This window comes from Spermophilus citellus (genome assembly GCF_964194105.1).
Source record: "Spermophilus citellus genome assembly, chromosome: 11".
Classification (NCBI taxonomy): Eukaryota; Metazoa; Chordata; class Mammalia; order Rodentia; family Sciuridae; genus Spermophilus; species Spermophilus citellus.
The window spans coordinates 116020515-116032586 of NC_138192.1; the positions used below are offsets into that span (position 1 = coordinate 116020515).

The following is a 12072-nucleotide window of genomic DNA, read 5'->3' on the forward strand; positions in this document are numbered from 1 at the left end:
CGGAAACAGCTCTAACAGAGAAACTCCAGCTTTGGAAACCCCAACATCCCAGGTTTCCAGGATCCTGAGCTGTTTAGCCTTTTGAAAAACTGAGAACTAGGCCCCGCCCCTGACGTTGCGACTCTTCTACTTCTCGCCAGGCTCCTGGATGAACTACAAATCCCAGAAGACCACGCAGCACCCGTCTTATCATTCCCACGATCTGAAGCAGAACTGCAACCGCATTGCCCGCTGGGAAGAGTAGTTCGATCGTAATCAAGTCCTCAGGCCTGGGTGCTGCAACAAGGCGGCTGAACTGGCAGCGCTGGAGTTCCCGATCCTCTAACCGTCCAGCCAGAGAGTAAACTGCCTTGGGAGGGCTCTGAAGACGCGCTTGGGCCTCGGAGTCCGCTGCGAAAGCGGCTAGTGTTCTAGGCCTCACTAGGTGACAGAGCGCGGGGAGGAGGGCGATGGAGGCGGACGAGACCAAAAGTCAGCCTGGGGGAGGGAAGGGACCAAAGGGACGGGAAAACCCAAGCGGAAAAATAGGAGTGGGTGGGGCGAAGGCGCGCCTCGGCCGAAGAGCTATGTAGTGGTATGGCTTTATGGATTGGGGCTACTCAGTGGGACTTCTCATCTCAGGGCCTCACCTCTCGGGTCCAGCGAGGCAATGAACTCATCAGGCCTTGGACCTGGGGAGTTCGGAAGTGCAGGAGAGCCCTGGTGGGAAAGTTAGGCAGGGGGTGTTACCCAGGAGGACTGAGAGCTGCCGTGCCCTGGGAACAAAGTCTTCTTAATCCTTCCTAAATGTTGGTGGTTGAAGGAAGTGTAACGTCTCAGAGGGTCGATGTTTTGGGGGGCTCTGGTTAAAGGGAGCCCCATCAGGGAAGGAAACCTTTGAGCCCTCCAGCTCCTCTCAGAGGCCTAACTGTGCTACTCAAGTACTCCTGACGTCAGCTTAGGAGCACTGCATGGCTTACACTGCGTGGAAGCTGGAGAAATGGGTGTCCTGCTCCTTGGTTCCAGAATATTGTAAAATTGGCCCAGCCCGTAGGAAAATGTGGAAGGGAAATTCTGAGCACAAATGTATAGGACGATCCTTCTTGGTAATAAATGCCTGTATCTTTTGAGTATGTCATGGAAAACATTCAGAACTGAACTGTACTCTGAATTTGAAATAGGTTGTGGCTAGTGAGATTACTGTTGAATTTCACTCTTTTTACATCTTTAAAAAAATTTTTTTTTAGTTGTATATGGACTCAATGCCTTTATTTGTTTTTATGTGGTGCTAGGATCGAACCCAGAGCCTCATATTTGCAAGACAAGTGCTCTACCACTGAGTTACAACTCCAGCCCCTTTTCTTTACATCTTTATGTGCCATCTGGATTTTGCAAAATGAGCATTACTTTTTTTTTCTTATTTCTCTGAGAGAGTCACTTGGCTTTTGCATTTGAAAGTCAGACACTAATACCCGTGGCTCTGTCTTGCGCTCAGTCTCATACAGATAGATTCACCAGGGATGATAATAGAATTGAATGCAAAGGGGAAGTTAGAGTGTGTGGTGTATGTGAGACTAATGCTGTTTTTCTTCTTCCAGGCTGGAAAGAGACTATTAGAAAGTGTCACACCATGGTATGTGGTTGTTTGGTCTATTTCTGTCGAATCCATTATCCTTTGTAGTTTAAAATGTCACCTTTCTCATTATCTGATGGATTTAGGTTACACAGGAGAACTTTCTTGGGATCTGATAACTGGCTGGGAATGGGAATGAGAATGAGAAAAATATTGCAATTGAAATACCTTTTTAACTTTGTGCTTGCTTTGTCATCAGGATCATTATATTTGCATATGCTACCTACTACCTGCATGTGTGTGTGTGCACTTTTTTTAAACTGTAAAGGAAATTTTAATATACAGTTTAGTTGTGCTTTTATGCAATTCCCGAGACAAAAGCTTGTTAAAGTAAAGGTTTGGAGTATGCCATACTTAATGTTTATTTCAATCTTTTTCTTTGACAGCTTTTGCCAATTTTTCAATTAAAGGTCAACATTACTGCATAAGCATTTCCCTGTTAAAATGTCCTTGACCCTTACAGAGGAGCAGAGGAAAAAGATTGAAGAAAATCGACAAAAGGCTCTGGCTCGTAGAGCCGAGAAGTTAACAGCAGAACAGCCCACGAGCACAACCTTGAGCTCCTCTCTTGCTGCCAACCCTTCCCAGTCCAAGCAAGGCTATTCCCAAAATCTCCCAAAAGAGCTTCCTAAGAAAGTGAACGATGGTGTCATTTTCAATCAACAGAATCTCAGTAATTCATCTCAGGGTCACCAAAGACCTCATCATTCCCACCATTTTCAGCTCAGTACACCCGAGCAGGCAACGGGGATATGGAAGAGCCAAGAAAAGAAGTCCACAGCCTGCCCAAGCCACAGCCCACCAAGGCAAAAGACTCTTGCTGAACTCTCTCCACCTTTGGCACAGAGTCCTCCAAATGTCCATAACCAGTTCCTCTTGAGCTATAAGTTAGATCAAGGTCATCCTCAGACTTCACATAAGATCGAATCAACATCCCTTGCTAACACAGCTCATGAGCCTTTGGTCAAAGCAAAGAGTTCCCAGGAGACACCAGCTTCTTCCTCTGGACAATGTCCCTGGGATCCTAAATTAGAGGCCAAGGCAGTGAAAACTTCTGCTTCAGGGCATAGGATGTCTGATATCCATCATGGCTCAGGGGGTGTGACATCCAGGACTGAAGGAAGTTTCCAACAGAAATTGGGGACCTCACTCCAAAAAGCAGTTAGCTCTACACAGGGAAAATGCATAAAGGATGGAGATCGTTTCCGGGTGCAGATCGGCTATAATAAGCAGCTCCTCGCAGTGTTTAAGAGTCTGCCCAGCAGAAGTTATGGTAATGAGTCCTTTGTTCTGCAGATGTTTTTCCTATTTTTAGAGTCTCTTCTAATCTAACAGTTTCTCATAAATACTAAGAGTGCATTGGCACATTCTGTCCATCCAGTTATTAAAACTTATTCTATTTTATAATAGACATTGCCTCAGACAGCTGCCAAACTGAGGATCTACTGCATGGCCATAGGAAGAATAGCTGAATATTTACCAAGAAGCCAGTTTCTTTGCCAGGTGTTTTGCATGTATTGCAGGATTTAAGCCTAAAAACTTTTGTTTAAAAAAAATGTAGATTTCCCCCACATTTTAAAATCAATAGGACTGCTAGGTTGATTGATCTGGAGGGCAGAGCCAGACGTGGCTAGCTTGGCCACACTTCAGCACGACTGGTCTAAATGTTGCTTTACCTGACTTGCACTAGGATTCAGAGAAATTGAGTTCTCATCTTAACTGCCCTCAGCCTTCTTAAGTAAGGCCCATAACTTTTCAGGCCTGAGGTGAAACAAAATAATTACCTTTATTTGCTACTTCTGTAGAGATTTTGTAAATCAGAAGGGGCTTGTGGGTCAACTATGTTGACCTTGGCATTTATTCAGAAAATAAACTTTTTTTTTTGTGGTACTGGGCATCGAATCCAGGGCCTTGTACATACGAGGCAAGCACTCTACTAACTGGCTTTATCCCCAGCCCTAGAAAACAAACTTTTATTAAGTGTTCAAGTACAAATTAAGAGTCATCAGCCTTCTGTTTTATTTCAGATCCTGCCACCAAGACGTGGGACTTTAGCATGTCTGACTACAGTGCTTTGAGTAAGTGAGTACATCCTTGTCCCTCTGGAGGGCCATCCTAGCACCAAAAGGTCTAGCTCCTGGTGTGCATCTCCTCATTCTCCTTCCACTGTGGCCAACCTAAGGAGATGGCTCCTTGAGCAAAGGTCATTGCTTATGTTAAAAGAGCTAGCACTTTTTTTTTTCTTTTTTGTCACCGAGGATGGGCACTTTACCATGGAGATACTTTCCCAGTCCCTTGTATAATTTATTTAGAGGCAGGTTCTCACTAAATTGTTGAGACTGGCCTCAAGCTTTCAATCCTTCTGCCTCAGCCTCCCAAGTCACTGGAATTCTAGGTATGGGCCACCACAGTCAGCTAAAAGCTATCATTTTATGGTCCCTTCTTTGCATTAAGTGTTATAAGCCCCTAAGTTATGCTAACTCCTTATAACAACCATTTTATGGATGGGGAAATGGTTCCAGAAAGGATGAGTAGCTAATACAGGGTCACACAGCCTACAAGTTACCTTTGAGATTCATGCCATAGAGTGCATGTTTCCACTGGATAGTGCCAGTGACAGGCAGTATGCTGTGCCCTGCTCCTAGAAAGGTCACCGTTTAGCACATAGCCCCAGATCCCATAGTACTCTGGCTAGAGAGGTGCTGGGAAGGGTTGCCCTGGCAGGAGCCAGTCAATGTTATGTCTGCTTGTTGTTAGCCCCTGGATACACCATTCTCTTTGGAGCATTTGTTGACTGTCCTGTGTGAAAGTTTTTGTCCCCTCTTCCTGGCCCCCTAGCCTATTCTTCTGTCAATGAAACAGCCCCAAGTCCTTTCATCTCTTGTTTTACTCATCCTTCCTAGCAGCCATTTCTATACCTGTTCTTTCCCCTGCCCAGCTCAAAAAAGGGAAAGATAGCATACATGCTCAGATCACTTCTGTGTGGATTTGGGGCATGAGGCAGAATTCTTTGAGGTCAGCAGTACAGTTTCTAGAATTTCCTGCTCTCTCCTGGCCTTGGCTACTTGTCTTGTTCTTATGTTTTGGTAACCTCTGGTGCATTAGTTTTCTAGGGCTGTCTTAACACAGATGGGGTAAGGATGGAGGGTTTGCACCAGAAGTATATTTCCTCACAATCTGAGAGGAAAGAGGTTTGAGATCAGGTGTATGCAGAGTTGGTTTCTTCAGAGGCCTCTCCTTGACTTGCAGATGAACAGTTCTCTCTGTGTCCTCCCATGGCCAAATCTCTGGGGTCTTTCTTCTTAAAAGGATACCAGTCATACTGGATTAGGGCCCACCCTAATGACCTCATGTAACTTTAAAGGCTATATCTCACAGTCATATTCTGAAGTACTTGGAATTAGGATCCAGCATGAATTTTGGAGGGACATAATTCAGCCCATGACACAGCTGGTAGGAAGCCCTCTTTTTAATCCATTTTTGTACCGTATTGGAAGGAGACCCACTGCTCTGGGCTAAGATTGTTGGTCTTGCCAGTTGTGGAGCACATCTCCCTATGATTTGGGAGACTAAGACAGAAGGATTGCAAGTTTGAGGCCAGCCTCAGCAACTAGTGAGGCCCTCAGCCACTTAGTGAGACCCTATCACAAAATTAAAAATTAAAAAAAAAAAAAAAAAGGGCTGGTTCCCCCTTCCCCCAAAAAAAGATTTCTGGTCTTGACATCCTGGTATTTTCATAGTTGCTCTTTTGAAACCAGTGATTCCCGCTGCATCAGGTTTCATTTCTTTCTTTTTTTTTTTTTTTTTTTTCACTTCTGTTTTCTGACCAAGATGCTTGGTGAGAGATGACTCTGCTTTTGCAAATTCATTAGACTTTCTGTGTGGTATGGTTGCTTTTTGTAATGCTCCACGTATTTTTGTTGCATTTTTGCAGTACTGGGGATTGAATCCAGAGAAGCTCTATCACTGAGCCACATTTTTTATTTGGAGACAGGGTCGCTAAGTTGCTGAGGCTGGCCTTGAACCTGTAATCCTCCTGCCTCACCTTCTGGAATTATCATCTATTTTTTGAAAACAGTTTATTGGGCCCAAAATTCACTATGTAGCATTTAGGTAAAGTTTACTGAATTATTTGGCATTTCTGCCTTGAAATCTTTGTCATTGTATTTCTAATTTTCATATAGTTCATGATTGTTCTGTCATTTTAATAGACAGATTTTTTTTTTTTCAGTACTTGGTATCAAACCCTGATCCTTGCAAAGGCTAGACCCATGTTCTATCATAGAGCTATATCCCCAGCCCCAATTTTTTTTTTAAGTTATAGATGGAAACAATACCTTTATTTAATTTATTTATTTTTTGTGGTGCTGAGGATCCATCCCAGTGTCTCACACATGCTAGGCGCACACCCTACCACTGATCCACCTCAGCCCCAGATTTTGCTTTATCTGTACTGCACACTCATTATAGTACACACAGAGCATTAACACAATAGAGAAGAAAAAGTATGCTTTATAGTCTCCTCACTTAGCCACTATTAACATTTTGGTTTTCTTCCTCCAGCCTTTTATTTTGCATTAAAAGAAACAAATTTTATATTTGTATGTAATTTTTGTCTTGCCTTTTGATATACTATTTCAGCACAAGCCTTTTTATTTTATTATTTATTTAGTTACTTTGGTACCAGGAATTGATCCCAAGGGCACTTAACCACTGAGCCACATCCCCAGTCCTTTTTATTTTATTTTATTTTTATTTTTATTTTTTATTTTTTTATTTTTAGACACGGGCTTATTAAGTTGCTTAGAGCCCTGCTAAATTATTTTAATTAATGTTAACAGTTAATTCTGAGTGATGCAAACACAGGTGCCATTACAGTAATGTGCCCTTGTGACCTTCAAAAAAATGATTTCAGAAACCAGATGGTGTGGCACATGCTTGTAATCTCAGCATCTTTTCAGGCTTAGGCAGGACAATTGCAAGTTCAAAGCTAACCTCAGCAACTTAGCAAGGCCCTAAGCAACTTAGAGAGACCCTGTCTCTAAATAAAATATAAAAAGGGCTGCGGATGTGGCTCAATGGTTGAGTGCCCCTGTGGGTTCAATCCCTGGTATCAAAAAACAAACAATAAATGATTTCATGTTATTGAATGTAATAGTATTTTTCAACTTTTGCCTTTTCCAGAATTTCTAAAAAATAGTAATGACTGCATAACATTGAGTGTATGAATATGCCACAGGTTGTTTGAAACATTTTCTTACTGCTTAATTTGCTCCCATTTTCCCCAGTCTTCCAGCCAGCTATAAGGAGCATCTCTATGAACAAGAATATGTCTGTTTTCAGTTGTTACTTGGCATAGATTCCCAGAAGTTGGATCATTATGATCACTTTTTAGAGCTGATGTGTATACTGCCAAGTTTTCTCCAGAGGTTTTATTCCCAACTAGCAATGCAGATGTCTAATTGGTTTTCCCTCTGTAACTTTGGTAAATAAAAAATAACTTCTTATATTTCCTAGTATTTGTGAAGTTGAACATTCCTTCCAGTGTTTCCTAGTCATTTTTTCTGCTGTATTGAGTTGGTTACATTTATATATATATTTTATTTCATGGCCTTAATACTTTTTAAAGCATGAGATTTGTTTTTGTTTCTTGGAAATATCTTTACTCAGTTGTCTTGCCCTTTGGTGCAGTTTGTTTCTTTCTATTTGGTTGTATGCAGTCAAATCTGTTGATCCACAAAATGCAACTATGATACATGAAATTATGTTTAGAAACATTCATTTGTGGCCTGTCCGTCCTGTCTCTTATTCCCTTATTCTCCAAGCCAATGTCAGAGTAGTGACCCAAGAATAGGGTTTAAATGGCTGATTTGTGCTGTATTGACTTCAGTGGCTTCTCCAATACTATATCAGAAATTACCCAAGTTTACTTATTCCAGTGAACTGTTTCTCCCCCCTTGTTAATTGCTGAATTCTTTATTTTTTAATTTAAAAAACTTGATCAGAAGAATTATATTCTGTGTGTGTGTGTTGATTTTAAGAGGGGCATTGCTATGTTGCCTGGTTTGGCCTCAGACTCCTGAGCTCAAGAGATCCTTCTGCCTTTGCTTACCAAATAGCTGGGACTACAGGTGTGCATCGTGCACCTGTCACATTCAATAAGTATGGAAATTCCTAAAGCCCCAGTTAAAGGACACTTGCAAGCCTTCCTAGCCTAATAGTATCTCTTCTCACCTATCTGCTACATACCTTGTCCCTACCCTACTTTCTTGCTTGCCTTGTCACCCTAGGCCACACTAAAGTTGCCCAGAGTTGTCCACCTTGTCACTTCTGTCTCTTTTCTCTTCTTTCACAGTGAAAGCTGCTCAGCGCCTCCCCACAGTCACCCTGGAGCCATTGGAAGGGGTTGGTGGCAGCTCTGGGGAATACGCCAGCCTTCCTTCAGCTCCGTCCCTTGCTTTTGTCAAAGGGAGATGCATGCTCATCTCCCGGGCCCGATTCGAGGTAGACGTCAGCTATTCAGAGGACCTGATCGCTCTATTTAAACAGATGGATTCCAGGAAATATGGCAAGTAATTGGTCTCTGTGTGATTATAGACTGGTCTGTAATCCCAGTGAAGTGTCTCTATCTTTATTTAAAAATTACCTTTTTTTGGTGCTGGGGATTGAACCCAGGGGTGCTTTACTGCTGAGTCATATCTCCAACCTTTTTTATGTTTAATTTTGAGACAGAGTCTTGCTGAGTTGTTTAAGGCCTTCCTAAATTTCTGAGGCTGACCTTAAACATGCATCCTCCTGCCTCAGCATTCCAAGTTGCTAGGATTACAGGCATGTGCTAGTGCACTGGGCACTAGCACATGATCGTACCTTCTAGTTCTGCCTCTTTGCTATAGAAAGATGACACTTATTCCAGATGGTGAACACATAGTGGGGACTGTTTTATTCTTAAGGCCTCCTGAGATATGACTCCACAATTTTCCCTAGTCACCTGGTCTGTGTCATCTTGTGTACAAATACATAAATTCCTTTTTAAGCCATTAAAAAGTATGTATTTCCATTTTAGCCTTATCTGAACATAAAAACATTGGTTGCCATTAAAAATGTGCCTTTTTGTAGATGAAGGCAGTGGTTTGCAAACCTGAGCATTCATGGTAACCACCTGTACAACTTGTTAAAATATGGCTTATCAGACACCAGTTTCTGATTGTGTAGCTCTAGAGTGGGGGAAAGAAAAAAGAATCTGTTTCCGACAAGTTCCCTGGTCCTGCTGCTGGTCAGGGGAACACAGTGCCTCAGTCTGAAAATACTTCTGGGTCTGCTCTCTGACTGCTCATTAGTTTCTCTGTTTAGGCACACTGGTGCCTCCTTCCCAACCAGAGGTGCTTATTTCAATGGTCAGAGATGGGGTTGGGGCCTTGGTTTTTAAAAAGATTTTAAAAATCTTCAAGCAAACCTAATAATCAGACCAGATTGAAAAACACTGGCTAAAGTAGAGTGGTTTTGCTTTATTTATTTATTTATTTTGTGTGTGTGTGTGTGTGTGTGAGGTTCTTTAAAAGCTGCCCATTCAGAATAGGACAGGGGCAACTTTGGAGTCTAGACTCCTGGGCTCATCCTGGGTTTCCTCCTCAGCTCAGCCCATGATGTTTTTAAAAAACAATCTGAATTTTATAGATTAATGTTCTCCCATTCTTGGGAGGGTTTTAGTCTTTTCCTTAGGCAAGTAGAAAACAAACCCTGAAACATCATGCCTGTGAGGCCCCCATTCCAGGCAAGGTCACGGAAGATGTCACTGTGGAATCTCTGCTCTTGAGAGCTTCGATCAGAGCCTGGGCTCCAGGGAGCTTGAGATGGTGACCAGAAGTCACCATTCCTTAGCTGCGAAGATTTTAGCTGAGGAGCCTGGGCTGCTCAGCAGGGTTTGGGTGTGGGAGGCCTGGTCATGAAGTGAGCTGCTCATGTGAGACCTGGGATTCCCTGCTCCTCGTCTACTCAGATGTTTGGCTTTAGCTGGTGGTTGGTGATCTTTAAAAGGCAACACATGATGGGTGTCTACCACCCGCTTTTGAAATTGCTCCCAACCTGGCCTGCTATATGGTGAGTGGATAGAACTAAAATATCAATAGCCCATCCTGTGCACACCCAGACTTCCAGAAACCAGGGTGGGCTTCTTGGCCACAGCTCTTCCTCATGGATTTCCCCACTTGCTGCTCTGCTGCCATCAGAACAAGTTGTAGTCGGGCAGAGGCTTCCTCTGCTGCCCCTACATTCAAGACCATCTCTGGTCTGGTCCTCCCATCAGTGCCACTTAGGCTTTGTTACTTTTACCTTCCTCAATTGGGCCTATGTCCATTATGCTTTTTTCTTTTTTTCTTTAGAAATGACCTTAGAGGGGGAATTGACTTTTGCTGCTCAGATAGCATTTACAAAATCCAAACCTTCTTGATTTTCTCAAATAGTAAATTAGTAGGGAAATCCTTCTAATTAAAAAATTAGCCACTGCTGGGTAGTAAGATGCTCCCCCTTCTAGTTAATATTGTATGTAATTTATGCTACACTTACTAATGAGCACATGACATAATAGTGACTATAGCAATATCTTAAGAACCAGCTTTCTGGGGGCTGGGGTGTGGCTCAGCGGTAGAGGACTTGCCTGGCGTGTGTGAGGCCCTGGGTTCAATCTGCAGCACAACATATAAATAAATTAATTAAATAAAAGATCCATTGACAACTAAAAAAATATTTAAAAAATTAAAAAAGAACCAGCTTTCTGAATGTTCATTATTTTCCAGGCATACTTTTTTTTTTAATATAAATTTTTTTTTAAAGTAGTAGATGGACACAATACCTTTATTTTATTTATTTATTTTTATGTGGTGCTGAGGATCAAACCTAGTGCCTCACATGTGCTGGACAAGTTCTCTACTACTGAGCCACCAACCCAATGCATACTTTTATAAGCATTTTACATGTAAATTCCATGTAATCCTCACAATAACCCTGTAGTGGCCTCATCTTTTAGATATAGAAATTGAGGCACAGTGGTATTACAGAGCTTGCCCAAGATCACACAGCAGTAAGAGGCAGAGCTGTGATTTGAACGTAGGTGGTTTGACCACTTTGAACACATGCAGTTTGTTTCCTATGTGGAAATGGAGCTGGTCTCAGAGCCCACTGCATGGAGTTGTGAGGCAGGTAAGATGGCACCAGGGCTTTTCTTGGCATGGTGCCTGACTTAAAGTAAGTGCCAAGTAAATGTGAGCTACAATTGTCATCCCCATCTTGGATATTCAGGGCATTTGTGACCTGAGCCATCCTCAGTCATGTGTCCTGTAGCATCTTTTATCACAGCCCTTACAACCCATGATCATTATCATCTCTGCAGTCCTCCCTCTTGGTGTGTTGTGGATGCCTCAAGGGCAAGTGCTCTTTATTTCTTTATCCCCAGTGCCCAGCATGTGACCATCCCTGTCACTACGGTTTAGTGGAGGGTTAGGAAGCCAGGGAGTGAGCGAGTATGCTGACCCAGCAGGAGGGCCATGTGTCCTGTTGGCTTAGTGTTGTTTTTTCTTCTCATTACAGATGCCAATACCAGGAAATGGAACTTTCTCTTGGAAGAACACAATAAACTGAGTGAGAAGCCTACCTTACTATTTTTTTTTTTTAATTTTAATATTTATTTTTTAGTCTTCGGCAGACACAACATCTTTGTTGGTATCTGGTGCTGAGGATCGAACCCGGGCCGCACGCATGCCAGGCAAGCGCGCCACGGCTTGAGCCACATCCCCAGCCCCCCACCTTGCTATTTTTATATTGTCCTGTTTTTAAGACTTAATAGTCTTTAAATTTAATGTCTTTGAAGAGTCTTCTTCTACTGTAGTAACTTCAGATGACTGAGGACAGGGTAGGTAAAGGTGAGATGTTCTCAGGCAACTTTTTTAATGTCCACTGACATAGTGGTTTTATGACAGCCCACGCAGACATATTGTTCTTCATCCCTCAGGGTGTGATGCTGCTGTTAAAATCCCTGAGGCCTAAAAACCTTCCTTCATCATAGAAGTGATGCGGATGTAAAGAATCAATCATGAGCTGGGATTGCTTAGCTTAGGGGAGAGGCCTTAGATGGCCTCTACAAACAGGCTCTCAGTTTACTTCTAGAACAGACAGCTTAAGAAAGTAGTCTCAGTGGTTATCAGTTTTATAATGAGGTGCATTCTATTAGACACAGAAGTTTAGACCAGGGAACTTCAGCATTTTAACAGGTATTGCAGAGGCTGACCAGAGGAAGGAGGTATGTGTACTGGTAAGAGAAGGGGATGCTTGCTGGGCATAGTGGTACATGCTTGTCATCTCAGTGGCTTGGGAGCCTGAAGCAGGAGGATCATGACTTCAAAGCCAGCCTCAGCAACCTAATAAGGCCCTAAGCAACTTAGCAAGTCCCCTGTCTCAAAATTTTAAAA

General features: G+C 42.6%; 1 protein-coding gene across 2 annotated transcripts in view; it reads left to right on the top strand.

The window, feature by feature from the left end:
* The first annotated feature begins 219 nt into the window (after nucleotides 1–219).
* Nucleotides 220–12072, top strand: part of SMARCAL1 (SNF2 related chromatin remodeling annealing helicase 1) — a 61787-nt gene continuing 49934 nt past the window's right edge. The window contains exons 1-6 of one of the 2 annotated variants that reach the window (XM_081260944.1): nucleotides 220–424; nucleotides 1578–1612; nucleotides 1999–2885; nucleotides 3640–3690; nucleotides 7968–8180; nucleotides 11195–11245. In XM_081260944.1, the coding sequence (XP_081117070.1) occupies nucleotides 2057–2885; nucleotides 3640–3690; nucleotides 7968–8180; nucleotides 11195–11245 (1144 nt within the window). In that variant the 5' untranslated portion in view covers nucleotides 220–424; nucleotides 1578–1612; nucleotides 1999–2056. Of the gene's footprint in view, nucleotides 425–496; nucleotides 575–1577; nucleotides 1613–1998; nucleotides 2886–3639; nucleotides 3691–7967; nucleotides 8181–11194; nucleotides 11246–12072 lie in introns of those variants that run through there. The other variant, XM_081260945.1, reaches the window with a different exon arrangement.